The 27,250-nt window shown below is 45.4% G+C and overlaps 2 protein-coding genes across 5 annotated transcripts in view; one reads left to right on the top strand and one right to left on the bottom strand.

The window, feature by feature from the left end:
- SLC25A26 (solute carrier family 25 member 26) overlaps positions 1-9,602 on the top strand; it is a 121,594-nt gene extending 111,992 nt beyond the window's left edge. For all 4 annotated transcript variants that reach the window (XR_014523122.1, XM_083493388.1, XM_083493390.1 and 1 more), the window contains one exon: positions 9,302-9,602. Coding sequence is in view for 3 of the 4 variants with exons in the window: in XM_083493388.1 (XP_083349514.1) it covers positions 9,302-9,398 (97 nt within the window). In the remaining variant the exon portion in view is untranslated. The remainder of the gene's footprint in view (positions 1-9,301) is intronic.
- Positions 9,603-13,008: 3,406 nt separating this feature from the next.
- LRIG1 (leucine rich repeats and immunoglobulin like domains 1) overlaps positions 13,009-27,250 on the bottom strand; it is a 132,931-nt gene continuing 118,689 nt past the window's right edge. The window contains exons 13-19 of the mRNA XM_083491298.1: positions 23,938-24,255; positions 23,410-23,691; positions 22,209-22,628; positions 20,540-20,665; positions 19,603-19,746; positions 17,897-18,199; positions 13,009-16,632 (exon numbers count right to left, since the gene is read on the bottom strand). Of these exons, the coding sequence (XP_083347424.1) occupies positions 16,448-16,632; positions 17,897-18,199; positions 19,603-19,746; positions 20,540-20,665; positions 22,209-22,628; positions 23,410-23,691; positions 23,938-24,255 (1,778 nt within the window). The 3' untranslated portion in view covers positions 13,009-16,447. The remainder of the gene's footprint in view (positions 16,633-17,896; positions 18,200-19,602; positions 19,747-20,539; positions 20,666-22,208; positions 22,629-23,409; positions 23,692-23,937; positions 24,256-27,250) is intronic.

Genomic DNA, 27,250 nt, shown 5'->3' with positions numbered 1-27,250 from the left:
ATCAATTAGACTCCTCTGGACGGAGCCACGTTGCTCTTACAAACATTTCATTTAAAAAGAAGTCTAAGCTAGGGCCAAACTTCGATATAACATTAATTGCATCATCATCGTCGTCATTATTATTTATTGAATTTATATACCCGGAGGTCTCAGGACAGTTCACATAAAAAGATCACAGTATATAACAGGGGTCTGCAACCTTTAAGACAAAAAGAGCCACTTGGACCCGTTTCCGAAGAAAAAAAAACTGGGAGCCGCAAAACCATTGCAACATTTAAAGCATGCGCGCCGCTGCCCTCTGATCTGACAGCGGGCAGGAAGGTGATGTCGGGACGGTGCGTGACTAACGCACGCACCGCCCCCATGTGACGTCACAGCCAGTACAGCGCCCGCCACAGTGGGGAGTGTCGGGGCGCACAATGCACCTCCTCCCCTCACTAGTATCCGCCCCGGAGCTGCGGCAAAGGTGTAAAAGAGCCACATGCGGCTCCGGAGCCGTGGGTTGCAGACCCCTGGTATATAAAATAAAAATAAAAGCAATAACCCAATAATACCCCCCTCCCAAAGCCACATTTTAAAAGGGTATGGGATGTTGATCAGGTTATAAAGGCCTGGTTATAAAGGAACATTTTTGCCTGGCGCCTAAAGGTGTATAATGAAGGTGCCAGGTGAACTTCCCTGGGGAGAGCATTCCACAGATGGGGAGCCACTGCAGAAAAGGCCTGTTCTCGTGTTGCCACCCTCCGGACCTCTCGAGGAGGTGGCACATGAAGGAGGGCCTCAGAAGATGATCTCAGGGTCCGGGTAGGTTCATATGGAAAGAGGTGGTCCTTGAGGTATTGTGGTCCTGAGCCATTCACTCATTCATGCAATTAATGAGTGCACACTTTGTTGTTATGTCAACATGAGCTTTGGGGTAGGCTGAGCAGCCTTAGGACCATGGATGGTGGGGCACATCCTGCCATGGTCCTAAGAAAAACCACACCTCTGCGAGATTCTACACTTTGGCAGGAATAACCAGTTGCAGAAATATAATATGAGGGACACTGGCTTGCTCGCAGTAGATGTGAAAAGGATCTAGTGGTCTTAGGGGACCACAAGCTTAACATGAGTCAACGGTGGGATGCAGCAGTAAAAAAAAGGACTAATGCTATTCTAGGCTTCATCAACAGACATGTAATGTCCTTCAGGGACGTTTGGAAGTTGCTGGCATTGTCGAGGTGCAGCAGGCCACAGACCAGCCACCTGAGCAAAGATGCTGCATCCATAAATGCCTGGGACATTGCTCCCTCTGAATGATATTCACTGCAAAATGCCATCCAAGGAAACCACCTGACTTCATGGCTCTCTAGACTGGCTGTAGCACAGTAAATAAGAAAGATTCTAAGAACAGGCACACACAGTTGCAGCTGAAAATTAAATTTCATTGAAAATTAAATTTCATTAATTCTGTTGAAAGGCCCTAGACCTACAATCACCCTCCTCTCTTTCTCTCTGTATATAGATATAGGTCTTCAGAATTTTTCTAAATTTTTTATAGCTGGGGGAAAATATAGCTCTGATTAATCTCTAGGCAGGGAGAAGTGGCAAGCTGGGGCAGCCACAAGAAAAGTCTTGGAAAGGGTGGGAAATAGGAAAGACCAGTTCTGCCAGGCCTGCTGCCAATTATAAATCTATTAATCAGAACAGTAAAAGTGTCAGGCTCTGTGCCTGTCTGAAACCAAGAATGACAAATGCCTTATCTTGCGGATTGACACCTTATTAAAACCAGAAGGGCGCATTGGGCTTCCTGTTGGCACCTCCACTGTGGGCCAGCAAATTAACATCCCGTCCTGTCAGGGGAGAGAGAAAGAGAACTAACAGCAGCAGATAGGTGTCTTGGCAGTGATATAATAGGAGATTATAGCAGGAGACCAGAGGGGCGTAAAGCAGACATACGCTTGCACTGGTTTTCTTCTTCCAGATGAGAGGCTGCTCCCCTGTTTTGTGCACACTGGCACTTCTCTGCGTCGTGTTCCAGGCTGTCTGCATTCTGCAGAGTCAAAAATCCAATGTGGCCTTTTGGTATCTGGAGAGTCTCCTCTTCCAGTTTTAGAGCACTCATGGTTTTGGATATTGAATTCAGAATGTATGGGTAGTATTTAGTTGTGAGGTTGCAACTTAGAGACAGGCTTCAAATTACATGTCCCTCAAAGCCTCTTTAAAAAACAACAACCAACAACCATGGAACACCATTTGCTGTGTTGCTCAGTTGTTGGAAACTGGAACTGACTAGTGGACAATGGAGTTCTCTATGGTGTTGTGGACTTCGTTCACTTTAGCTGGCAGATGTAGGAGTTGCCCAGGGTTGGAGGCAGAATACTGGTTGAGAGGGATAGTTAAGCAAATAAAAGGAAATGGTTGATGGAGTCCAGTGTTGTAGGCTGCAATCGGTAAGTGCATTCTTACAGTGAGAGCCAGTGTGGTGTAGTGGTTAATAGTGGTGGACTCGTAATCTGGTGAACCGGGTTCACTTCCCTGCTCCTCCACATGCAGCTGCTGGGTGACCTTGGGCCAGTCACACTTCTCTGAAGTCTCTCAGCCCCACTCACCTCACAGAGTGTTTGTTGTGGGGAAGGAGATTGTTAGTCGCTTTGAGACTCCTTAGGGTAGTGATAAAGTGGGATATCAAGTCCAAACTCTTCTTCTTTTCCTTCTTCTTACAAAACTGCATGCCCATCCACACAGTGGTCTACACGTGCTTGGAAGTTTCTTAAACTGCTTTCTCAACTCAGCAGGGCATTCAAAGGGACTTGCTCTTGGGAAATGCTGTTGGATACGTAGCCCCACAAAGACTCCCGTGGATCACATCTATAGTGTCAGCATCTGGCACTGAGATGCATCTTTTGACGCTTCCGTTTTGAGACTGGGGTACCCACCCAAACCAAGGAAGTGTGACTCAAGCAGTTCTGTAGTGAGAGCATTGCCATGAAAGTACTGGGAGACAAGCATGAGAATGATTTTTAACCTATGATATGACATAAACCTGGGTGGGTGGATAAAGATCTGTCAACACGTTTTAGTGTCTGAGGGAGCAACACCCAAGCACCCAAACGCTGAGACTTTTAGACGTGATTTCAGTAGGCCTTCTTTCTCAAGTGAGCTCGCTTTTGGGTGGTAGCCTTAATAGATTTTCAAGTCTGCCTCGGAATTAGGAGTGGGAAGTGGTCTCACGGAAAGCAATTTGCAAATGATAGTGGTCTGCTGCATCTCATATCAACAAGCACAAAAAACCTGCCATTAGGAAAATCTAGACGTGGCCTTAGTGTTAGGTTTGGGGGAGAAATTTGTCTGGTTTGTATTTTTTTTGTGAACCTGCGTAATTTTCATTTCCCAAAACAATGCAGAAACCAAAAGACAGTGACCTTGCGAAATTCACACATCTCCAAATTTTATGACCCAGTTCTCCAACTAAAATGTGTGCCAAAAAAAAAAAAAGGATTGCATAGGTAAATGAAAATAAAATTCAAAGTTTATATTATAATAGAGGATCTTACTTGCAAAAATGAATGCATGAATGCAATATATTAAGAGAAATTGGCACGAAAATATGTACTCACTTTCATGTGGAAAGAAAACTTCGCAAATTGATGTAAAAAATGAGTTTAGGGTTTGAAAAATGAGTACCTGAGGGAGATTGAAAATGACTGATTTGTCCATCTCTGCTTAGAATTCAGTTGCCACCCCTCTTAAAGTTATCCCTGTATGGAAGATGGTCATGGTTAACCAATGACGGAATGAAACCAGGGTCTTTCTTTGTGATTTTGAGATTCAGTGAGGCATGCAGGTGGTTTAGTGTGTGGATAATGAAGTAATAATGTGCCATTCTTTTGTCAATGACATCATCTTTCACAAGGAGTAGGTGCCTGTTCAAGAAGATGGTCTTTCCCAATTAAACTGCCTCAGCCTCCAAGGAAGATGACAGCATTTCTACAGGGAACAATGGTGCTCTACCACAATATCTGCCCATGGAATGCTCTGTCGGTACTTGCCTTGTTACAAATTACTTGGCTTTAAAGCTGTAATTATGGTAATAGACCGAATTGCTGTCTAGTGAAACCATAAAACATTTCCATCTGCCTGCCGCAGCCCCGAAGCAAAGATCATTACCACAGACAAGTGCAAGTGCAGGAAGGAGGTGAACTGAGAGCTCTGCATCTGACTTAGCAGTGGAGGAAAGAGAAAACTCACCAATACCGATTCGTGAGTTGGCACCAGGTATCCAAAGACCCACAGAACTTATCAAGGGGCTTTGGTCTTTACAGACAAGTCTCATTGCTCGCTAAAACCTTTGTTGTAGGAAGAATTCTAATCTAATAGGGATGTGTAATTTTCCTTGCTGAAAGGCTGTTGGAATAATTTAATCAGGTTAGAAAATCCAGGCTGATTATTATATATTTTTTTATTGACGCGGGGAGAGCTGCGGTAACATTTGGCCTAAGTCTAGTGAGCATTTTCTGCTAGGATTATGAGAACCTGGTTTCTTTAAAGGAACGTATTGAAAGCGTACAGTTGGGAAGAGGTAAAGATTACATATGTAATGGAGCAGTGAATGGCCTGTGCATAGGATTACTGGAGCAGCCTTGAGACATAAAAAAAACCTATCCCCATAGAGGATTATATCCTCTTTCAGAAGTGCTGAAATCCAGACCTTCCCATCACCATTTTCCCCGAGTTGAATTTGCCTTCAATGAGCAGAAAACCTGAGGCCAATGGGCAGTTGATTGGGAGATGGAGGACTTAAACATGACCATGTTTCTTCCTGTTGGTGGAACAGCCTCACACTACAGAATTTGCTGCAGGAACTCAAGTCGCGAGATTTGGGGTGCACCCAAAGCTGTCTGTACACAAACTGAACAGACTTCTGCTGCTGCAACAGAGCTTCTTTCCCACTGCCCCCTGCAGCCCTCCTTGACTCTTAAATTCTGCTTGGGGGGGCGTCCAGTGTAGATTTGTGGAGGGTGCCGGACTGCAGTAGAGAAGAAGAAGAATTTGGATTTGATATCCCACGTTTCACTCCCCTTAAGGAGTCTCAAAGTGGCTAACAATCTCCCTTCCTCCCCCACAACACTCTGTGAGGTGAGTGGGGCTGAGAGACTTCAGAGAAGTGTGACTAGCCCAAGGTCACCCAGCAGCTGCATGTGGAGGAGAGGGGAAGCAAACCCGGTTCACCAGATTACGAGTCTACCACTCTTAACCACTACACTACACTGGAGTAGGAGAGGAGAGGAATGTTGGTTTTTCCTTGTGCAGCATAGTTTTTTGCCTGGGTAAACTGGGTATTTGTTTTAAAAAAGCCCTACATAGCCATACATGGAGGGTTTGTGATGGTGGGAAGGTTGTTTCAAGAGTTTTGGGATGTATCAAAGTAATCCCAAATCCTCCTGTGACCCCAGGGCACAACAGAACAGTATAGCAAGCACAAGAACATGCGAGGAGCTTTGCTAAGTTAGACAATTGGCCCATCAAGTCCAGCATGCTGCTTCTCACAGTGGCCAACCAAATCCCACTGGAAAGCTCTCACGCAGGCCATGAAGGCAACATCCCTTTTCCATTGTTGCCACCTAGCAGCTAGTAATTCTAGGTGTGCTGCCTCTGAACCTGCTTGTTCCCTGGAGCAGCTATGACTCATATCTATTGACAGTTCTATCCTCCATGAATTTGCCTAATCCCCCCTTAAAGCCGCCTAAGCCAGCAGCCCCCACTGTTATCTTGTGGGAACAAAGTCTCTGCCTCCCTTGTTTGATGTGTATGGAAACACTTCCTTTTGTCTGCGTTGTATCTCCTGTCCATCAGTGTCCCTGGATTACCTGAACTTCCTTATCCAGGGGACCAGAAAAAAGCTCCCATCTCCATCCACTTTCTCCACACCAGAACCCAAGTAGCATAGGACAGAATTGAGTGGGCTAGGACAGATTTCAAATCCTCACAAAACCACGAAGCTTGTTTAGGGCATCTTTGAACCACACACACTCTCTCTCAGCTTCACCCACCTCACAGAGTTGAAAAGAAGAAGGAGGAGGAGGAGGAGGAGAGTTTGGATTTGATATCCCGCTTTATCACTCCCCTTAAGGAGTCTCAAAGCGGCTAACATTCTCCTTTCCCTTCCTCCCCCACAACATTCTGTGAGGTGAGTGAGGCTGAGAGACTTCAGAGAAGTGTGACTAGCCCAAGGTCACCCAGCAGCTGCATGTGGAGGAGCAGAGACGCGAACCCGGTTCCCCAGATTACGAGTCCACCGCTCTTAACCACTACACCACACTGGCTCTCTCCAAGGGCCTTATGTATGCATCATGGCCTCTTCTTCCTCCCCTCTTCCTTCCAGCCCCCTTTATCCTGCACTGAAACACCTTGAATCCAGCAGCCTTTCCTGATGGGAAGAGGTCTCCAGCCTGCTGCTCTCTTCCAGGGTTGCTTCCCGATTAGTTTATTGCAGAATCAGTGCTACGCTAGGAAAGAAATCTACGCAATGTCATCATTATAATAGTATTGTCATCATACTATTCTAATTTACTTTTATTGCTACTTATAAGTAATAGCAATATTTGTATAAATGCTAGTCTTAATTATTTGTTGACATTTAATCCACATTTCCTCTTCGCTCTGCAATATCATTTCTGAAATGGATTTCAACGTTTAACCTGTGCGGTCAAAGTGAGGTCAAGGATGGCTGATTGCTTTTTAAGGCGCTGGGAATGGAGGTCTTGCACCTCCTACATTTCCTTACAACATATGTAAAGGAATGATTGCCACTGAACATGTACAGAGTGTACAATTATTATTCTTCTTCTTCTTCTTCTTATTTAGTGTCATTGTGTCCTTGCTGAACAGCACTTGGCACCTGCAGAAAGACAGATTGTCTTTGTTGGTGAGAGAGAAAGTTGAATCCCCAGCACCTCTCATGTAGAAACTTAGTCACCCTGCACAATCAGTTATTGAATTCATGCATTTTTCGGAGAATGCATAGACACACCCATCCTCCGCATTTAAATTCGACACATACAGCAAAGCTTTTAAAAGACAGGAAGCACCTGCTGCTTATTGCCCAGCAGGTTTTGAACAGATACTCATTCAATCTCTCATAAACCAGAATGGAAAGAATTAATTATTTCAGCCAAAGAGGACTTTTCATTTGAGCCAGGATCCACCACTGGAGCTTAACATGAGAATCTATTTTTAGTGCCGCCAGCTCATTCCAGGAAATATATTGCTGATCATATAAAGGATTGCCTTACGTCACTCCGTGGGTCACAACCAGCCAACATGTGCTCGGAATTAGGGAGAACCTCTTCCGTATGTCAAAGGGGTAGGGTGTGAGCCAGTGTTATATAGCCTGACAGATCCCCGCACTTTTTTTACATTTTTGGTGTTCTTGTTGGCAAATTGTTAATTCACAGGAAAGCTGGACCCAAATGAACTGGTCTAGAAGCAAACAGCCCCATTGTGTGGGAGTGACAAATCGCTTCTTGACTGCCAGGTTGAATTTCTCCATCTCTCTTCCCCAAGATTAGGAAAGGACTGTAGCCTCCCAGTCCACCATGCTGCCACCTGCCCTTTGAACGAAACCTTTACTAATGGCAGAGCTGTACCTTTTAAATACCTCACTAGCCTTTGTATCAGTTTCCAGACTGGTAGCTGCTTTAGTTTTGTGCACCACCAACAGAGCCCTGTGGCACCTTAAAGACTGACAGATTTATTATGGCATAAACCTTCATGGATTGGGGCACTTCAGCAGACGCAGATTCTTGGGTAGCAGATATATCTGGGGGCGTACAGGGGGCGGAGAGAGATGCGAAAGTTGGGGGTAAAATAGCAATGAAATGCAAGAAGTCAAGTCTGTTACTATTTACCTGTTTGAAGTATTTACAATATGCACTTTGCCCGAAGAATGCAGGTCAGAAATGTGCACAGTCCCAATGAGAAAGTAAACAACAACAAATAGAAATTTCAGTTACGTATAAAACCACCGGTAGTGACCAAAATAAAATAAAATAAAATAATTAATTATGCATTAGTTGTGGTTTTAGGTGGCAACTATGGTTCGCCAGAGGGACGCGGGTGGCGCTGTGGGTAAAACCTCAGTGCCTAGGACTTGCTGATCGTAAGGTCGGCGGTTTGAATCCCCGCGACGGGGTGAGCTCCCGTCATTCGGTCCCAGCTCCTGCCAATCTAGCAGTTTGAAAGCACCCCTAGCAGTTCGAAAGTAGATAAATAGGGATCGCTTTATAGCGGGAAGGTAAACGGCGTTTCCGTGTGCAGCGCTGGTGCTGGCTCACCAGTGCAGCTTCGTCAAGCTAGCCATGTGACCCGGAAGTGTCTTCGGACAGCGCCAGCTCCCGGCCTCTTGAGCGAGATGAGCGCGCAACCCTAGAGTCGGTCACGACTGGCCTGTACGGGGGGGTACCTTTATCTTTACCTATGGTTCGCCAGAAGCGGCTTAGTCATGCTGGCCACATGACCTGGAAGCTGTGCGCCGGCCCCCCGAGCGAGATGAGTGCCGCAACCCCAGAGTCGGTCACGACTGGACCTAATGGTCAGGGGTCCCTTTACCTTTACCTATTGGTGACTTGGGGTACCCTTTCTCTTTCCCTTCTAGATTTGTTCAGTAGCAGATTGTTCCCAGATCTGGCCTTCCTTCACTGCTTTCCCACTTTGTCGAGTTGGGTACCGTAGTCTGAGAAATGCCTGATGGAAATCCTTAATATGTAAAGCTACAGACAACAGATCAGTGCCATATTTACGTATAAGCTAAACAAGCTGTATATTAGGCCCCCACTCTTTTGGGGGGCCCCCAAAGAAATTAAAGAAAAAAAACCACCTGGATGTACATTTTCAAAATATAAGATAAAAAACAAATAAAATAAAGCCTACATACAGCAACAGTGTTTTGTGTTGTGTAGGCTCCTATGGTGTAAGTAATGGGCCCTGCCTGCTTGCCTGCTCCCTAAAATATCACTGGTTTGCTCATTTCTATATATAGGGTGCCTACATTCTGCATGGACTGGTTGCAGGGCAACACGTGCAAATGGCTTTAGATACCTATTAGGTCCATAAATTACCATGTAGCATATATTCAGCACAAAAACCAGCGACAATTTATTGCCGACAAAGGACAGCTGGACATATAAAGGGCCCCATTACCTTCAGGAGCTTAGGGCCTCATCAAATCTAAATCCGGCCCTGCAACAGATCCAAACGTATGTGGTTGTAGGCATCTTGATAAGAGACTTAAAATAATCTTTGCTTCTCTCTCTCTTTTCAGGTTGTTTGCAGGCGTTGTCCCTCGAATATCTGCCATCAGTCTTGGAGGCTTCATCTTCCTGGGGATGTATGACAAGATACGGCGTTTGCTCTTGTGAGCTGGCTCTGGGACTCAAAAAGGAACAGCTGAGGAGCTGCTCCCTCCCCCCTTCTCCTAAGGAAAAAAATGCACATTGGTGAAGTTATTCATTTGCCTTCCCACAAGTTTATCTCCCCGCAGGCCCTGGGTCCTGCCTCCTGTGGCTCAGCAGCTGTTCAACAGCCTGGACTCTATTCTCACTATTATTTTAAAAAAGAAAGAAGGAAAAGAAAACCCTTAATTCCGTTTCCCTAGTATAAAATGTCCCTGTATGGAAACCCCTGTTCGAGTGGTGAGCTCATTGGAAGGAGCATGCCAAGAAAGGCAACTTTGGGGGGCAAACGACTCGTTTTATGGGCTCCAGCCTTGTGCCTGAAAGGCATTATTATTAGAACTCATTTAGGGAAAATGATGTGCAAATGAGAAGAACATGGCCTGCACGGCATGGAAGGAATAAAAGGAGCACTCGTTTGTTTTGTGAGACCAGCATCACAGCATTTAAGTTACCTCAGGCCTACCATGCTCCAGAGGACAGAAGAAAAGAGGACAGGCGCAGGGATTTCTTTCCTTAAGAGTGTGTGTGTGTGTGTGTGGTATGAACCCCATTTGGAAAGTTTAGACCACTGTTCCTACCTGCAGGTGCATAGCAAGCATTCTTGCTTGGATAAGCAAGGCTGCCTTTTTTAATTAGACTCAGATTTCTCCAGTAAAAGTACAATGTTGTATTATTTTACTCTCTAACAAGGTTGCCTATGAAAATGAAACAATGCTCTTGGTTTTTCTACCCGCCTCCCACCTCACGAGCAGCACAGTCTTGCAGAACGTGAAGAAGGGGAGGGGGGTGACAAACAAAAAGGGGGGGCGATGGGTAAGGGTGCCGTTTACAGCCCCTTTTATTTGAGGAATAGTGCAGCAAGCCAAGCAAGATTTGGTGGGCCTGTCCTGGAGGGAGTGATGGGTTGTAGTCTGTGCCTCCAGTCCTCAGGGTAACATAGTGAGTTGGGCTTCTGATTTTTGTACGCTGCTTGGTAACCACCTGTAAGCGCAGCTTGCGAAGCTTCTTACAAAAGAAAGCTGGGTGCAAAGTTTGCTACTTGCACGTCTCCGATGCCGTCCCTGAGAGATGCTGTCCGCTTTGCAGCTTAAGGCTACGCTCGGATGTAAATACACTGGGCGGGATTCACCCAATGAACCCTGCCAAACAGACGGCACGTGCAAAAGACTTCCAACTGCGCAAAGGAGCTTTCTCCCCTCTGTGCTGGGTGTCCATGTGTCAGGCGAACTGCATGCTGGGGGATCGTGCCCAGGGCCAGATTTAGGTTTGATGAGGCCCTAAGCTACTGAAGGTATATGTCCAGCTGTCCTTTGTCAACAACAAATGGTCGCAGTTTTTTGTGTTGAATATATGCTACATGGTAATTTATGGACCTAATAGGTATCTAAAGCCATTTGCACATGTTGCCCTGCAACCAGTCCATGCAGAATGTAGGCACCCTATATATAGAAATGAGCAAACCAGTGATATTTCAGGGAGCAGGCTAGCAGGCGGGGCCCATTACTTACATCATGGGAGCCTACACAACACAAAACACTGTTGCTGTATGTAGGTTTTATTTTATTTGTTTTTCATCATTTTTTCCCCTTTAATTTTTTTGGGGGGGACCCTCAAGAGAGTGGGGCCCTAAGCTATAGTTTGCTTAGCTTATATGTAAATCCGGCACTATCGTACCACTTGGCAATTGAAATGTTTGCTTGGGCAGAACATTCGTCACAGTGTCTCATTGAATTCTAGCCACTTACAGAAAAGCAAACAGAAATAACACAGATTAAAGGGCTAAATGTTCATCAGGTCTTTAAAGTTTAATATTTAAACAGTCTTGGCAGTGAATTGAAAGAAGCCATTGAAGAATAATTTTTGTCACCTGCCCTTATCACAAAGCAATGATCTAGATAACGTTTGTGTCATGTTCTACCCAGGCAGGAGATAATCCAAAGTTCCAGAGTTCCTGGGAAACACACCATTCCCCCACATAATATAGATGCTTAAGTTGGAGACATAACTACTAATGAAGTTTTCTTGTAGACACAATGTTGTGCCAATAATCTTGCTCAGCAAAGCAGGATCAGATTTTCAGATGGAACGTTCAAGAACTGCTTTGTTGGCTCGGAGTAAAAGCTTGTCTATTCCAGCATTTCAACAGCCCTCTCTCTCTGTCTCCTGGAAAACATCCTATTTTGTTCTCATCGTCTGATGCTTGGATTTACGCTGCCTCTCAAACATACGAGGTTCTAGTCAGCTCTCATGGGCAATAGCCAGAGAACTCTTCTTCAGTGCCATGTAATTTTTAGAACCCTGTGACTTAAGCCATGTTGTCAACCTCCCCTCCCCCTTTGAATTATGTCCATTACAAATATGTTAAGTGAGCTTGTGTTCGGATTTCAGTGACATCTACTGAGGGTTCAAGCATGCCTGGATAGCAAAATACGAAAGAAGAGAGAAGTCCAGAGTTCCTTTTTGTCCAATTTGCTTCATGCCCATTTGAAGCCATGGCTGCTAGTTATTTTCCATCAAGCATTTCCTGACCTGTTCCCAGTTGGGTATGTGCTTTGTATGTCCTTTGTATCAACAGAAGCCTTGAGATGTTTCTCTTGCCTTGCCACTAACGCTTGAAATGTGTTGCGTGTGCCTGCAAATTGTCCTTTTGCTCACAGTTCATATTTTTACAGACCTTCATCTTGAGACATCCCCTCATTCTATAGCAGTTCTGCAAAACAAAACAAAGCCAATAATTTAGCAGTTTCTTTTGAAAGTATTCCTATATATTGCAAGGGTGTTAGAACAATGTTTCTGATTGCTCTTCATAGCAAGTGAACTTTCAGCCCGGTTTAAGAGGTAACATGTCATGGTTTGGGAGCAAAAGTAGGCTTTGTAGGGAGGCTTAGAATAAGTGTTGGATCTTTCATGGAAGAGGGTGAAGGGGAGCTCCAAGCTTGGGAGCGAACTGGTGAAGAAGATACAGTGGAACCTTGGTTGTTGAGCATAATTTGTTCCAGAAGACAGTTCAACTTCTGAAACGTGCGACAACCGAGGCACAATTGGCAGTCGGCAATGTCAATGGAGAAACGATCCTTGGAAGCCATTCGACTTCTGAGGCACGTTCAAAAACAGAAGCATTCACTTCCGGGTTTTTGGCGTTCGGCTTCCGAATCGTTCAGCTTCCAAGACGCTCGAAAATTCAGATTCCATTTCATATGGTGAGAAAGACTGAGAGAAAGCTGAGTAGGGCATGCCATGTAACACTATTGATGGTGGCAAAATGGCACACTGCCAAATTCCCCCGTCGCTTTTGCCCATAAGATTGGCCCGTGGTGACAGAGAGAGGTGTTAGCAAAACCACCTAAAAACTTTACTTATCAATGATAATGAAAGTAAAACCCTCTGCCTATTTGCTCTTAAGTAAGTTCCACTTTGGCTCAGTGGGACTTATTCTCTAGTTAATTGTGTTTAGGATGGACTGCATATTAAAAAGGAGTTTTGCAAATTCCACTCACATAGCAATGTGGCATTTTCTCTTAACCCCATTCACCCACCCAACAATAATCACAGACCCTAATCTAAACAGAAACCATTGATATTATAAATGGGCGTTTATTAAAGTCACTTCAATGCCATTTGTTAGGACACTTCCAATATTTTTACAATGTACTTTGTCAATGTACAACATTGTACCAAAATTTTCTAATAAATAAATAACTTTGTACACAAAAGTAATACTTCCTCTTTCACAATGCCTCTCAGAAGCAGCAGATTCACATATTTAGTGGAAGTAACAATATTATTTAAACAGTTAACAGTATGCAAAAATACAATATTTTTCAAAATGTCAGCGTGGCAAGTGTGCTTTGCATTTCCGATGATGATACCTCCCCCCACCCTTGCATCTCTCTATCAACTTAGCCTTTGTGAGTCTACCTCTTCTTAGAAAACATATAACATATTCCCTTTCTGTACCACCAAGAGGGAAAATGCAGTCTGATCCCCACCTCAATTGGCTACTCTTCTCCTTTTTTAAATTCACTGACTAGCTACAAGTTGGCACTTCACATAATTAGCCACCTACCAGAAAGTGCAAGTGACTCTACCATCAGGAAGTGATAGAGACAGGTAGCTGGCTAAGTTATGCATTGCTTCAAAACGGTCAGCTTCAGCTAAAAACGCAGATGGCAAAACTCGTCTCGAGTCTCTTGTTTTTGTCACCTTTCTCCTTACACTCCTGGGTTTTGAGGGGCCTTGCTTGACAAACCCATCATGGGCTGCTGGGTGGGAAGTAGGACCTCTCTCATTGGAGGTGCAAAATAGCCAGGTGTTTGCAGGCGCTACCCAGGCTTTAAGAGAGCATTCTATGTGTGTCACTGGCTTTTCCATTTCGTGGAAAGCCCACAATACACACAAACCTTTATATAGTAAAATACCCACAGAAGCCAGGCCACAAACATCTAGTTGCTTCCTCTGGAGCTGCAGTAGAAGAGGGTAACCTAAGTAGAATGAAGCAACGTTAACACAGGGGGGAGGAGCAACTTGCATTTTAATCTGGCCTTGCGACGCTGCCTTCAATGATATTTGTTGTTGAAAGATGCTGGTGAAAGAAAATAACGCAATGCCTTCTTTAGAACTGGGAACAATCTGAGCGAGGGAACACCAGAACCAATCGAAAGACTCTGTATGTTTAGAGCTAGCTGAAGCCCACACTTGTCTCCTGCCCCGTAGGCAGAATTGGGCCCAGAATCCTTACGTAAGCGCCTACAATAATCTAAATGTTCTTGCTTCCCAAGTTTGCTCCTCTGAAACTGGCCTTCAAGTCATGGCTACGAATAATAAAAAAGAGAAAACACAAAATGTCATTCTGCCCCTCTCCGTCTTAAGTCACAAACTAAATGTAACTTTATATTAGCAGAGCCTGAACTACAGAACTTGGGGGTAGAGAGGAGAAATTTTATTCACCCATGTGAATAGGCATCAGGAGAAGCAGCAGCACTTCTACAGACAAAAAGAACGCTCTCTATATTTAAGTTTTGAGTAGAACTTTTTCCTGTGTGTTCACATTTTTTTCCTATGTTTACTTTTTAATAGTGCTTTAGGTAAATGACAGCTCTCAAAGCAGTGTTACTTTAAAAATGAAAGCAGTAGCCTAGTGTGGTTGCATCCTTTAAAAAAAAATTTAAAATGCCCTGGAGGACCTAAAAAAAGACGATTCAAAATTCAGAGAAGTTTCTTTAAAAGCAAAAAGAGCAACTAGCTAAAAAATCTAGAGTCAAAGCCAGAATCCAGAAAAAGAAAACCGGGTCTTTTGTGTGCAAACGGATTATTCTGTGTGTCAGATTACTGCGTAAGAAAGCAACCAGGCCTTTTGAAATATCCATAGACCGTGCTAAAATGGCAGAAGGAAAAAAAATTGTAGCTTTCAGAGCAAAATATTGTCTGCCAATCAATCCTCTTCTTTCTTATACTTGTTTTAATGATGTTCCACTAGTGCAGGCATAGGCAAACTCGGCCTTCCAGATGTTTTGGGACTACAGTTCCCATCATCCCTGACCACTGGTCCTGTTAGCTAGGGATGATGGGAGTTGTAGTCCCAAAACATTTGGAGGGCAGAGTTTGCTTATGCCTGCGCTAGTGCAATGAACAGTTCGCATTTAGATAGGCACACGAACGTTGCAATCCTGCAGAGGGGAAGGGCTGTAGCTTGGCGGCAGAGGATCTGCTTGGCTTATAAGAAGGTCCCACGTTCCATCCCTGTCATCTTCAGGTAGGGCTGGGAGTGACCCTTTTCTGAAGTGCTGGAAAGCCACTCCCAGTCAGTGTAAACAGGACTGAGCTAGGTCTGCCTCAAGTAGGAGGCAGCTGCTTACATTCCTCCAAGGCTGCGTTCATGCTAACATTTGTTTGAAGTCAATGGGATGTGTGTGTCTGTATCCCAGCATTTGCAACAGGAGCTAGGATGTAGAAAGAACTTGCAGCCCTCTTCTCCCTTCACAAGCCCGATTGCGTGGCATGGGAACCGTGCCAAAGTACATCTGTTTAATAATGGTACCCACACTCTTGTCTTCCTTCCTTTTGTTTCAAGGAACATAGTCTTCTTCAAATGTTCCTGGAGCACTTTTGCACCACCTCTGCCTAAGCAATGCTAAAGCAACAGAGCTCAGTTTAAAATATCCGAGGCAACAATCCTGCACGCTTACCTGGGAGCAAGCCCCACTGAACTCAGTAGGGCTCACTTCTGAGTAGACGACAGGATTGTGCTGTAAGTGCAATATTTCTAAGGATATTTGAACTAGCAAACCAATTCAGCACTTGCTATTAAAGGGGGGGGGGGGGAGAGATTTCACAAACAAGGTCTTGTTCCAGTAAGAAAAAATGTATGAGTCTGTTCTTTTTTCACCTAAGGCACCAGAATGATTGGGGGATTAAAAAAAAAAAAAACCAACACAAAACAGAACACAGAAACCTAACAGCAACCTCCTAAGTGAGAAAAACCTTGTATGTTGTCATTGTATAAGTTCACTCAGTTCCATCATGCACCAAGGAATAAAATAACCTCTGTTAAAAGATATAATATAATATATATATATTTATATATTTAGATAGATTTTTATATATGAAAACTCTTATGTACAATTTTGTTATCAAATACTTTTCACTTTACACAAGAACCTTTTGCATTTCTGTGCTTTATAATGCAAGCCGGCGTGTGAGCCACAGATATTTCCAGGGAAGTTCTGACACTATGTACAAGCGGGTGTTGCGTTGATAAGACTTCGTTCCCCCACGCAAGCTTGCTTCTTATACCTCATCTTGCTTCCCGTCTTTCTTTCTTTTTTTCCCTATTCTTTGAGGAGCTATCAGTTCAGAACATGAGGTAGAAGTAGCCTAGATAATTTCGTGCAAAGAAAGAAATTCTGTAGGTATATATATATATATATATATATATATATATATATATATATATATATGGGATGCTCCGTGTTAATTTGCACATAGCAGTTTTCCCTCAGTCTGTTGCAATCTTTTCAGTGGCTCAATTCGTGAAGGGAGTCGCGTGACCTTGGTAAGTGTCCGTTGGAGAGAAGCGCCTGTTTGGCTTCGCTCTCTGATAGCGATAGTTCAGCAGTTCCTTTCAGATGCCTCAGTGAGCCTTCAGAAGGCAGTAGAAAGCCACAAGGCTCCAAAGATTTCGCTAAAGGCTGTGAAGAACCTGTAAAAATAAAAAATAAAAATCCACTGTTAGCGCTCTCTCACACGTTCAGTACACGCACCAGCACATTTAGACCTAAACCAAACTTAATTAAAAAGTAATTTTAGTTACAAATGCCCGTAAATCTCTATTTTAGACTTTTTGCCTCCACGATTATTTGCATTTGTTGGGAGCAGAGATTCAGCTTCATCTCTTGGCTTTCATGTGATGCATGATGGTTTGCCAATTTAGAACACACCCCATAGTTCCCTGCAAGTGTTTCCAGGAAGCGAGCTCCGTTCCAGATTGGATGCACACAAACACTGGGCACTAGACTCACCGAGGCCACCATCAGGTCAGAATGCACCCCAGGTTCTTTGGTGACGTTGCAGGGATGCAGCAACGTTCTGGATATTCTCCACCCCGCAAGATTCCAAGCGACAAGACTAGAGTGTCCTGGTTATGTGTCATGCTATATTTCCACAAAAGGTCCTGTGGAAATATATTTGGGGCTGCTTGCCTGCCGGCCTGTGTGACTCCAGAACCCATGTTCTGGAACGCGACTCTTAAGGGGATTGTTTGCAAGAGCAATATGGGCGTATAAGAATCAGGGCTAAAAAACCATGCCTGGCTTAGGAGCAAATATACCGTATTTTTCGCTCTATAAGACACACTTTTTCCCTCCTGAAAAGTAAGGGGAAATGTGTGTGCGTCTTATGGAGCGAATGCAGGCTGCGCAGCTATCCCAGAAGCCAGAACAGAAAGAGGGATCGTTGCTTTCGCTGCGCAGCGATCCCTGTTGCTGTTCTGGCTTCTGGGATTCAGAATATTTTTTTTCTTGTTTTCCTGCTCCAAAAACTAGGTGCATCTTATGGTCTGGTGCGTCCTATAGAGCAAAAAATACGATACATTACATCCATTTTCCAAAACCTTAACAGGCAGGTGCAATTTACTAGAGGAGGGATAGAGAACCTGTAGGCTTTCCAGATGTTGCTGGACACCAGCTTCCATCAATTCTGATTACTGGCCATGCTGACTAGGGCTGGAGTTCAACAACATCTGGAGGGCCACAGGTGTTCCTATCCCTTTACTGGAGCACTTGGAAAAGTATCAATAGAATGGTAAAATTGGAAGAGACAATGAGGGTCATCTGGCCCAACCCCATGCAATGGAGGAATCTTTCTTCCCAACGTGGGCTTGAACCCACGACCCTGAGATGCCAAGAGTCTCATGCTCTACTGGCTGTAGTAGGAGGCATGTCAAAGAGATTAAAACACGTACGCACCTTTGCTGTCCAGCTGAGGCGGTGTGCCTGGGCTAGCAGCTGGCATCCTGTCGTGATTACTGGGGTAGATGGTACTGCTGCCATCTGATTTTCTGCTGCTTGCGCTCCCGTTGCACTTTAGAGGACCTTGACGGTTAGCAGCAGGTATGCTGTCCTGCCTGCTGGACTCTTTGCTTTTGGAAGCATTTGGAGGCACAGTCTCTGTAGGCAGAGGGCCGTAATCTGGATCCTTGGGGTAAATGGTGACGCTCATGCTGTCAGTGCTCCCACTGCAATCAGTACACACAACTGGCAAGCTGTAGCCTGGAGGGAGAAAAGGCAGGTTATTATTCTTTTAAAGCAACCATGACTTAGAATTTGGGGGCAGTGATGCTTCAGACAGAATAGGCAATGGTAGCTTCAATGACTGACTTGTCTTATTATATGCCCTTTTGTTCCTCACCATAGCTAGGATTAGGCATATGCTGTCATTCTGAAAGCTGAGCTTCTTAGGATGCTAAATTATTTTAAACAAAAAGCAAGCCACTGTCCCTCATGATGGTAAATGCTATGAAGCTACTGCTCTAGTGAAATATCAGAAGCCGGGGGAGTTATTGAGTAAAATTCGCACAGGTCAAACACGGGATAACAATACTCTGAACAGTTTCTTGCCTCTCCATTTGAATTACAAAGAATAAGCCCCGTATTGCACTTAATTTTCAAAACGGTGCACGTCACAGAACCCAGATTTTTGTGAAGTAGGATTTGGGTGGCCTTAATGCTAATGCACCATCTCCATCACAGCACAAGAAAGGAAATAAATAGATGCTGATTCAGGAACTTGGTTCTCTGATGGTCAGATAAAAAACAGCAGAGGAAGGGCATGATGTGAAGCAGGAAAACACCAGTCCCCCACCTGCCTGCTGCTTTTCAACTGCTACTCTTGCGGATTCCCCCCCCCCCCCTCAAGCGGGAATTAAATATATGTGTTTAGAAGGGAAGGGACTGCAAGAGGGGAAATTGGTACACAGGACAAGTCTTAAGCACCTTGCCTCCTACCCACAACTTCTCTGCCCATTTCTGCCATTTTGCTGCTCTTTGTCAATATATAATGCATCTTTGCCAATATATAATGCATGTTTACATTTTTATTTGTTTGCAGTTCAACTGTGACCAATTAATTGGGTAGACAATCACGGGCCGATACAACCTTGTGTGCTGTTGTGGACAGCAAACTTGAGAATTACACTTAAAGAGTTCAGCACAGCCCAAAAGCTGATTATCCTTGCTAAGGAGAAGTGAGTCAATCAAAGGTATTATTGAGCCATTCTGGATTACAGCCTTTACAGAGATTCTCTCATGCCACTATCACTGAGAGGGGCAGGGGCCACAAATAGGCATGAGGAATAATCTTACATAGCTCCTTACTCATTTTGGTGAGTAACTGCCTAAACAATTCATGCTCTCTAGATTCTACCCAGCTTTCAGACAAAATAATAATAATATGATCCTTTCACAGCTGTTACTTATGAATGAAGGTGGCACGAAAATCTAGTTGGAAACCAGGAAAGGTGGGGTTTTAAACGAAGTGTGTATATAACTGTTTCAATAAATATAAAATTAAAAAAAATTCTCTCAATGTCTAAGAAAAAGCGGCTTTGATGTGCTCGTGGTCTTTATTAAAGTGAATTTTCCAAAATGCTTTCTCAGATTAATAGGTTCCATACCTGTCTTATCTGCAACGAGTGCCCTGTCAGCTATATCATCTCCTTTCCAAACTTCTTTACTGTATCCTAAGCAGAGCTTTGGCTGTCGGTAAACGGGGTGAGAATCGACTTCTGTATCTCGCGCTGCATCGGTCTGGCAAACCCCTGCAACAAAATGACAAAGTGACCAGATGTACAAATGTCTGCAGATAAGAAAGATAAATACATCAGCTGTCCGAATCGATGGAAAGGGAAAACCAGAGGTCCACAAAACCGGAAAGGTCAGTTTGGTGTTGAAACATCTCCATGCACACACAGTGAAAGCTAGTGTAGCCGGGAACATCTGCTCAGGAAGTCATGGTTTAGTCATCTTTTATCTGTAAGCTGAATTATATGTTTATAAAAATTATAGGAGCTCTTTGATGTCTATACTATTACTAATGAAGCTTGTCTTATGTGCTCCAACAGTTCTTCATGCAGAAGAGTAGCAGTTTTGAGAAAGGTTTTAAGCCTAGCTCTGCCCTTGATATGTAGCTAGTTTTCTATGTGCAGGAATATTTGCTGTAAGAGAACACCCAACAATTCACCCCCCAACCTTCAGTCTGAAATGGGACAGTCCAGGAAGGACCTGACCATGTAATTTCAGTGAATGCGCAGATAGTCCCTTAAGACTATAATTCTATACCCGTTTGCCTGAGATTAAATTCAATTAAACTCAGTGGGCTAAGTGGACAGACATATATCATAGGGGTGACAAACATTTTGCCCTCAAAAAGTGGTTAGACTGCAGCTCTCATCATCCTCAGTCAGCATGGCCAATGGTCAGGAATGATGGAAGCCATAATCCAGCAAATAATTATAGGGCCTTGATGTATATAGGACCTTGATGTATAGGATTGCGTTATTAAGAGAAGCAAAAGGAGTACAGTGTTGCCAGACAGCAGAGTTCCTCCCATACCATTGCTCTGTATGTGTCCATTGGGCTGTTGGCCATTTTCCACCCTGGCCACCGCTTCTTGCCGTTCTGAAAGTGTCCCTTGGGAGGACAGATAGCTTGGCACATCAGGAGGCACAATGGTTTCATCTGGAAATACAGGGAAAGGAGACAAAAGCGAAGGGCCGGCATTAGAGCACAGGATTGGCGTTGAAACTAGAGAAAAGACTAGATCTGGACACTGTGCACTTGGTTACACTCCATCTTAGAACCAGGCTATTCAGGAGACATCTGATCAAGTTTGGGAGACTACATAGGAGGACTTCTTTTGCTCTTTGAATGAAAATTTGCCCTTGGTCCTCTTTTAGTTTTAGTATCTGCAGAGAACAGTATTCTGGAAACATATCTGGTACCCTGGTGCTCCTCCAAATCACTTTTTTGCTCCTGTTAAATCTTCCAGCTGTTCTCTGACAGAACAGATTCTAACATTTCATCACAGGGAATATCTCCAAGCTCCTCAGTCCAATTTTTTTTTTAGTCAGCAATATCAACACAAGTTATGTATATGAAACTTGTTCTGTTTTCAGGCATCCCATAGACATCTGACTAGCCATTGCTGGGAAAAGGATGCTGGTCTGGCGATGCCTTTGGTCTGATTCAGTAAGAGTCTCATGTTCTTAAGTCACTGAGATATTCCCACTACTTTAGTTCAAAAGAGGGCATGCAGTTAGCTTTACCTGCTGGCTCAATCATGGCCCACAAAAGCAGCTGACGGGGACTCAGCGAATATGTCAGAGAACAAGATGTGTCTCCCTTCAAAACCTAGCAGGCCTTCTTATGCGGGGATCGTGTTTCAAGAGCTGGAGCCAAAAAGTTTTATTACAGATCATGCAGCCAGCAACTTATTTCTGCTGATTTTATTCTAGAGTGTACCAACACGGTTCTAAAATATGCGTCGTGTGTCATCGTTTCTCAAGTGGTTCCTGGATGGTGCAGCCTTCACTTATGAGAAGCACCTCCCTTTCGGTTGACAGGCATGGCCTCCAGGAAGAGCTCCCAGAAGGGCCCTCCCCGGCTAGCTGACAGCAACTTTCTGGCAGTGCTTGTATCTGAGTTGTTGCAACACTGCTTTCGAGTTTTCGCTTGAGCAGCTTGTTTCCTTGGGTACTATTTCAGGCAGGAACTTGACCGCAGCTGCAGTTGTGCCCCAACTCCAAAAAGCTGGAGGATGAGAACTTTTTTATGTTTTATAGTTTCGCGTTTGCTTTTTTGCATTTAGGATGCTAATTTTTGTTGGGTGTGCCACCCAGAAACCCAACAGGACTAAGGGAAGTCTGTGCGTGTTTTAATAAATAAATAAACTGGGTGTTCTGGAGGAGACACCCAAGAACATTTAGGGAAATGCTGGGCATTTAGCCAAACGACAGGTTAAAAAAGTAAAAATAAAAATAAAATGCTGGCTACGTTCTGGGTTTGCAAAATTCCTGGGCAGTAAGAAGAGGCGTGAGAACCAGGACCCTGCCTGTAAACCATGCAAACGGTGAACAATTCCACCTGGGATACCTGGAAGCAGTAAAGTAAGCCAGCTATGAATGCTGGTTACACGACCGGGGGGGGGGGTGTGCTTCAAAAACTAGCCCCTTTTGATATGTTTCTGGTTACCCCCCCCCCCAAAAAAAGACTCTGGGCCTACCTGTGTTTGTGACACTGTATTCTTCGCTTTTCTTCCTGGTTTGATAGATGATGCACACCCAAACCAGAGACGTCAACACAATGCTGCAGACCACAGCAATAATGATGATCCCAACGGTGGTGCCGTCTTTCCGGCAGCCGAGCAAGGGCAGCACGCTCACTTGGCTGTGCGCCCGTTCGGTCCCAACAGTGTTCGATATCTCACAGGTGTATTTCCCGGCATCTTCCATCACAACGTTCCGGACGATAAGCAGCTGTTTGCCTGGGGTAAAGTGATGCCTTTCAGTGACCAGCAGAGACTGATCGCCCTTCAGCCATGTAATGCGTGGAGGTGGACTTCCTGTCGCTTTGCACTGCAGGACCACAGTTTCGCCCACAGATACAACACGGTCTTCCAGTGGGTGAACCAAGCTCGGAGTCTCTGTAAGGATCCAGAGAGAGAGATGTCAAGCCTACGGAAAATTCATGCTACGGGCTAAGCCTCTTGACTTCAACAGCACAGTTATGAAACGAAGGCTTTGGACGACACAGTGTTTCTTTAAGAAACCTGAACTCGCTCAGTTCTGGGCTGCCTTTCTGCCTTTCCTTGCAACAAATAGTAACGGCTGAGGTATACCTCTCAATATACTCTCCATGGTAAGGAAAGAGTTTCCACTTTTCCCCAATAAATATTCAGCTACAGGTGTATGTGTGCGCATCTAAATGTATGCAAACATGACAGATTCAAAAAGACTGCAATAATAGTGCCACAACTCTCTTCTCACCAAGCCCCAAAAGAAAAGCAAGGCACAATACTATAAATCAGCCAGGTTACAAGCCTAACAACAGGGAACTGGCAGTGATATAGCAGCAGAAACACCCGAGACTTCTGGTATTGTAACTTTCGGGCTTCTAGTGTATTGATACATGTCTCCAAGGTTCTATATTCCAAGGAAACCAAACTTGTTTTCTGATAAATACTGTCCAAAACCCCCAGGCTCCAGCCTACAAATTCTTATAACCCTTTGTTATCACCCTCTGCCCATCCCAAACAGAGTTAACTTGGGTCCTCTCTGCTGTCACTATCTACGCCCATCCATTATTGACAATGGTGTCTTAAAGCACCACAACTTTGAACTTTCTAAAGGGACATCAATATAAAATTAATGCATCTGCAATGAATGGCCCAGACTTCCCCTCCCAAAGGAAGCAAATTTCCTTACCTAGCACAGTCAGGGTAGCATTTGCTGACACGGAACCAGCAGAATTCTGAGCAGTGCAGCTGTACATTCCCATATCCTCTATCTTCACGTCCGTGATGAAGAAGACATCATCGTCAGGCATGACGTGCATCCGGCGCTCGCGAGCTGCAGGGAAGTCAGTGCCTCCATCTTTCTGCCAAGCAATCTGTGGGGTCGGGTGGCCTTCGGCAGCGCATTCCAACCGGGCTGTTGTCCCTGTCCGGGCTGCAATGTCATGGGGAGTTTTGAGGAACGATGGCAACACTGTGAGGGACAAGGACAATTGAGAGTAAATAGGTAGATAAATAGGTACCACTCTGGCGGGAAGGTAAACGGCATTTCCATGCGCTGCTCTGCTTCGCTAGAAGCGGCTTAGTCATGCTGGCCACATGTCCTGGAAGCTGTACGCCGGCTCCCTCGGCCAATAAAGCGAGATGAGCGCCGCAACCCCAGAATCAGCCACGACTGGACCTAACGGTCAGGGGTCCCTTTACCTTATGAAATTCTTACCATTCACTGTGAGCTGAGCTTTGTGAGAATAGGTAGAACCAAAATGATTGGTGATGATGCACTGGTAGCACCCCTTGTGGTTGAAAGAGACATGGCGCAGATGCAGAATGGTGGTGAACCACACCACACCATCTCTGGTCCGGACATGGGCAAAGTTCTCCATCTCGGCATGGTGCAGAATTTCGTTGTCCTTCTTCCAGGCAAAGGTCATGGGGGAACTACTGCTGCTGACTGCCGAACACGTGAAGCGGATGCTCTTGCCCAGAACAGCCATTGTAGTTTCCGGCTCAACGATAATTTTGGGCTTGGGGAAATCCTCTGAGAAAAGAAAACAGAATGCCAAAGCATTTTCGGTTTAGAAAGATGCCGTAGCCACGGGGCATTCAAATCTCAACACCTTCCCAAGGCGTTAAGTTTTCCTATGTGGAAGAGCGCTAAGAAAAGTGGCTGTTCATCCAATTCCTGGCCGTGCAATTCAAATGCAGCAAAATGCTCAATACCTACACATAATACGAGCCTGGGCAGTTGCATATTGAGTGTTTTCCCATTGTAGTTTCATTTTACCGTAATTATAAACTGAACAATTCTCGGGTTTACGGAAACGTGTGATTGCCTGTTTGCAAAAATGAAGCAATAGGTAGCACCCAAAATACCAGAAGGAACACCAAAGCAAATCTTCCGAATTTAGGGCTGGTGCATGGAATAACCTGGCGTGAGCTAGATATAATACCAAATGGGAGACATATGGCAAAAAGGATTGCCATCAATCCTCTGGGTGAAAGGAGAAACCAGTGCTTTCTACTGACTTACAACTGAACCATCTGGCCAATTTATTTTAGGAAGGGGGCGGGGAAATTCTAAGGTATGCAGATATATATATATATATATATATATGTCAGGGAACTGCCATCAGAGCATCAGGTGGTGGAGGGACTCAGGCAGGATGAAAGAGACTCAACTGCTGAAGCAGGGACCAGCAGGGGGAGGAGTGGGTCTCTGAGGGAATGCGAGCAGGAGGGAGGGCTCAGGGAGGCTTCCAGCGAGAACAGTGGGGAGGTATCGGAGTCTCCCATAGGGAGACCCACACCTCGCAGGAAACTGTCACGCCGTGAGTCCAGGAGACGCGTTTCCGTTAAGGAACTTCTTTGCTGGAAACGCTTCCGCAGACAGCCACTGTCGGACTCTACTAGTGACTAGAGCAGACATGTCTGAGGAGCTCCGTCACACACGGAGGTTTGTGGGGTCGCACAAACTCTGAGGGAGCACGTTTTCACGCACAAGCAGCTAATCAAACCCTCACAGCAGTCCGACAGTCTTTGTACGCTGCCTGTGCAAGAGAAGGCATCATGAGCGAACCAACCGGAACCGGAGGAGCAGGGGCTGGAGCTGGTCCAAGCTTGGAAGATAGATACCGAGCGTTGGAGGTTCAACTGGCCCTGCAGACGGCGAGGTTGGAGGAGAGAAGGGCTCAGGATGCAGACAAGAAGGGGAGAGCCACGCAATTCCCCAGAAAGGTACCAGGATTGGTGCAGAAATTTGGGGGGGACCCCAAGGACTACCATGCTTTTAGGACAGAGATGCAATATGCCCTTAATGTGCAGTTCGATGAGTTCCCTGATGAGGAATCGCGAGTTGCTTTTGTAATTGGGCATCTTGAGAAAGGGGCTAGAGACTGGGTTCGACCCCTAATGGCAACGCACAATGACATACTAAAGGACACAATGAAGTTCTTTCGTGCAATGGATATCATGTTTTCCAGCGATATTGAGGAAGGGGTGGTGCGCAGACAGCTAATGGCTTGTAAGCAGGGAAGTCGATCTGTCCGTGAATATTGGACTGAGTTTACCATGCTGATTCACAGACTGAGTTGGGATTTATCGGCGGCACCCGTTCAAATGCTATTTGAAGAAGGTCTTTCTTCGGGGGTGAAAGACGAGCTGGCACGGAGCCCCAGGGCGGAGTCTATGGATCAGCTGACCAAATCTGCGCTGACCATAGGAGCGCGGCAGGAGGCAAGAGCCTTGGAGAGGCGGGAAGGGAGAGGGGAACGTTGGAAGGAGTTCCGCATTCCAGACATTCCTGAGCCAGCTTTCCCGCCGGCAGAGCCGATGGAAATCGGAACAGCGCGCGCGCGCGCATTTTCAAAAACCAGCGAGGGAGCTAAGAAGGAGGGAAAGGGCCCCCGGAAATGCTATCTCTGCCAACAGCCAGGCCACTTTGCCAGAGTCTGCCCCCAGAGGAAGGAATGGCAAGGGATGGTGGGAGCTGTTGAGGGGGGAGAAGAAGGGGGAGCGGAGCAGGTAAAAGCCAACGCCTGGTTGCCACAGTTGGGGCACTGCAGCCAGGCCAAAGAGCAGTGAAAGTGCCCGTGCCAGAAGCTCCTCGACCTGCTCTAGTGATTGAAGTGTCGCTAGAGCTGCAGAATGGGCACCCCCTAAAAATAAAGGCGCTATTGGACTCAGGCAGCTCCTGCAATTTTATGAGCAAGGAGTTTGCTGCTGAACACCAGATACAGACCATCCCTTTAAGCAACCCCCTGCAGGTGACCACGATTGATGGCAGGGAGTTGTTGGGAGGAGGAGTCCGCTTGCAGACTGTCCCAATGATAATGAGGGTGGCAAGGCACACAGAACTGATAGCGTTTAATGTGGCCACCCTGGGAGGCGCTCCCATTATTTTGGGAATGAGCTGGCTAGCTCTACATGATCCGCTGGTTGGCTGGCATCAAAGAGTGGTGTCCTTTGGTTCAGCACATTGCCTAGAACACTGCAAAGGGGAGAAGGGTTCAGCAGGGGCCCAAGCCACCCTAGCAGGGACTGAAGTAATGGGGAAGGTGAAGGTACCACCACAGTATGCAGATCTCAGCGACGTGTTCAGCGAGAAGGAAGCTGACCAACTACCACCTCATAGACCCTTTGATTGTCAGATCAATTTACTCCCAGGAGCACAGCTTCCCGTGGGCAAGTTGTATGCCATGTCAGACAGGGAAATGCAGGAGTTGCGAGAGTTCATTGACAAGAACCTGAAGAGAGGCTTCATCAGAGAGTCCAAAGCAGCAGGGGGGAGCCCAGTGTTCTTTGTGGACAAAAAAAATGCGGACAAGCCGAGACTTGTATGTGATTTTAGGCGGCTGAATGCAGTGACTGAACCGGTGGCGTTCCCTATGCCCAGAATTGATGATATTTTGACCAGGGTGAGGAAGGGAAAGATTTTCACAAAGCTGGATCTAAGGGGGGCGTACAACCTGATACGCATAAGGAAAGGGGATGAATGGAAAACCACCATGTTTACCCCTTTGGGGGCGTTTGAATAC

The sequence above is a fragment of the Podarcis liolepis genome (assembly GCF_965112155.1).
Source record: "Podarcis liolepis genome assembly, chromosome: 2".
In the NCBI taxonomy this organism is placed as follows: domain Eukaryota; kingdom Metazoa; phylum Chordata; class Lepidosauria; order Squamata; family Lacertidae; genus Podarcis; species Podarcis liolepis.
Note: the sequence above shows the minus strand (reverse complement) of the source record. Positions and strands in the feature narration are given on the sequence as shown.